This window comes from Pteropus alecto, unplaced genomic scaffold, assembly GCF_000325575.1.
Source record: "Pteropus alecto unplaced genomic scaffold, ASM32557v1 scaffold185, whole genome shotgun sequence".
Classification (NCBI taxonomy): domain Eukaryota; kingdom Metazoa; phylum Chordata; class Mammalia; order Chiroptera; family Pteropodidae; genus Pteropus; species Pteropus alecto.
In genome coordinates this window covers 10,737,836-10,739,784 of record NW_006438088.1, presented here as the reverse complement: position 1 = coordinate 10,739,784, position 1,949 = coordinate 10,737,836, and the positions used below count along the sequence as shown (strand labels likewise).

At 35.5% G+C, this 1,949-nt stretch overlaps 1 protein-coding gene across 5 annotated transcripts in view; it reads left to right on the top strand.

Moving 5' to 3' along the window:
* The window catches only part of MYB (MYB proto-oncogene, transcription factor), a 32,161-nt gene that overhangs the window by 9,680 nt on the left and 20,532 nt on the right, over positions 1–1,949 (top strand). For all 5 annotated transcript variants that reach the window (XM_015592127.2, XM_025049296.1, XM_025049295.1 and 2 more), the window contains 2 exons: positions 648–728; positions 1,187–1,291. In XM_015592127.2, the coding sequence (XP_015447613.1) occupies positions 648–728; positions 1,187–1,291 (186 nt within the window). The remainder of the gene's footprint in view (positions 1–647; positions 729–1,186; positions 1,292–1,949) is intronic.

The window sequence follows — 1,949 nt, the reverse complement described above, 5'->3', positions numbered from 1 at the left end:
AAGAAATATTCCTAGTGAGTAGAAAGAGAAGAATAATGAGAAAAAAAATCAAGAAATTGTAATCTTAAAATTAACAATAATAAATGATGAAACTTATTTATGCAAGAATGCAGAGTTCATATGCAAATTATATGCAAAACATATTGTAAATAGTTTTTACTCTTTTCTCCCTGTTCCGCGTATTATTTGACTACAGACTTTCCAGAAAGATCTTAGGTGAATGAACTGTCATAAGAGTGTGCTATTTACTAAAACCCATATTATTCCCAGAGAAATATATATTTTTTATAAACAGCTAGTACCATTAGTTTTTCCTATCAAAACTCCTTTCATACGTTCATGAGTGTAGTTTAGATTTATTTTTCGTTGTGTTTTTCTTTAATTAAGGAATACTTCCTGTCAGGATTGGTGAGCACTTTAAATTTATTTCGCTATGTTGCTTTAGCTATTTAGCCATTATTTAAGGCCGAAATAAACTTTAAAATTAGAGTTTGTTTTTATTGTTCAGTGAATTTGATCAGTCAAGTTTGCCTTTTTTTTTTTTTTTTTCCTTTTTTCTCAGTCCTAGAGCAAATCCTCAGAAAGTCAAGTCCTCTGAAGCGTATGTCACCATGAATGACTTGGCCTTTGTTTTGCTTTTTGTCTAGGTCTCCAGCCATGTCCCATATCCTGTAGCGTTACATGTCAATATAGTCAACGTCCCTCAGCCGGCTGCTGCAGCCATTCAGGTAAGATCACCTTAAGGTCATTTCATAGAAAACTTATCGTCTAGGTAAGGCATCCTTTTTAAGAAATGCTCTATTTCTTTCATCTAAACACTTATTTTCACCTGACCTACTGAAGTTAAAAGAGAAGGGAAGAGTGGAGAGATGGGTGGAGCTCCAGGCAGCCATCTACCAACCTTTCTTCCAGTGTGAGTTTCCTTAGGAATTCCGATTCTCCGATATTACAAGTTGGAACTACTCACCAGTCAACATCCACTCTAGCCTCAGATTTCACATCACTCCCTTACATCTAGAATAACATTCATGAAGATTCCTACAGTGGCCAGATTCAGTAGGCATTGGTTTCATGCCAAGGCTCTTTGGGGTACGTGGTCCTTCGTGTGACTACAGGCCACAACCATTGCATTTACAGCTTCCAATGAGGCCCTTGTCTTTTTGTCTCCCTTAACTTTTAATTTCAGAGACACTATAATGATGAAGACCCTGACAAAGAAAAGCGAATTAAAGAATTAGAATTGCTCCTAATGTCGACTGAGAATGAGCTCAAAGGACAGCAGGCTCTACCAGTAAGAATGTCACCATGTGCTTGAATGGTGGGGGGCAGGGGGTAGCAGTTTTACCCTGGTGCTCTTCTGTATCTTTTCCCTTCTTTTCTAAATATTATGGGATCAAGACTCTATATATCTGTTCATAATGTTTAAAGACAAGAAGTTGTTGGTAAGAAAACACCATTGGTATCAGAATGTTGACTAAATTGGAAGTAGTCCTTTTGTGTTGCAGTAGAAATTCAACATCTACTTGTGATGGTCATTACTGATTTTTTTTCAGAAGGACTGTAATCAATTCAAAGACTAGCAGAGATAAAATGAATGAAATTATGCATTTTTTATAAAGTTTTATATTTCTGTGGTGCCTATTTAATTTTTGTCTGTTATTTTTCTTAACCTAGATTTTCATACTTTATAATTTCAAACGTGATTTGATGCATGTTCAACGTATACATGTGAAAAAGATATATATAATCTCTCCACAATAACATTAGCTGCTCTCTTTCGTTTGCATGTATGAAAGCTGTGCAGACCATTACTGAATTCTGACATCTTTTATAGTGATTGGGCAGCAAACTGGGAAAGCAGCTTGCACTTTGTAACCTATGTAGTTAACCAGCCAAGAGACTAAAAGAGATGTGATACATAGTAGGTATTCTTAGGAGTATTTTTTTTT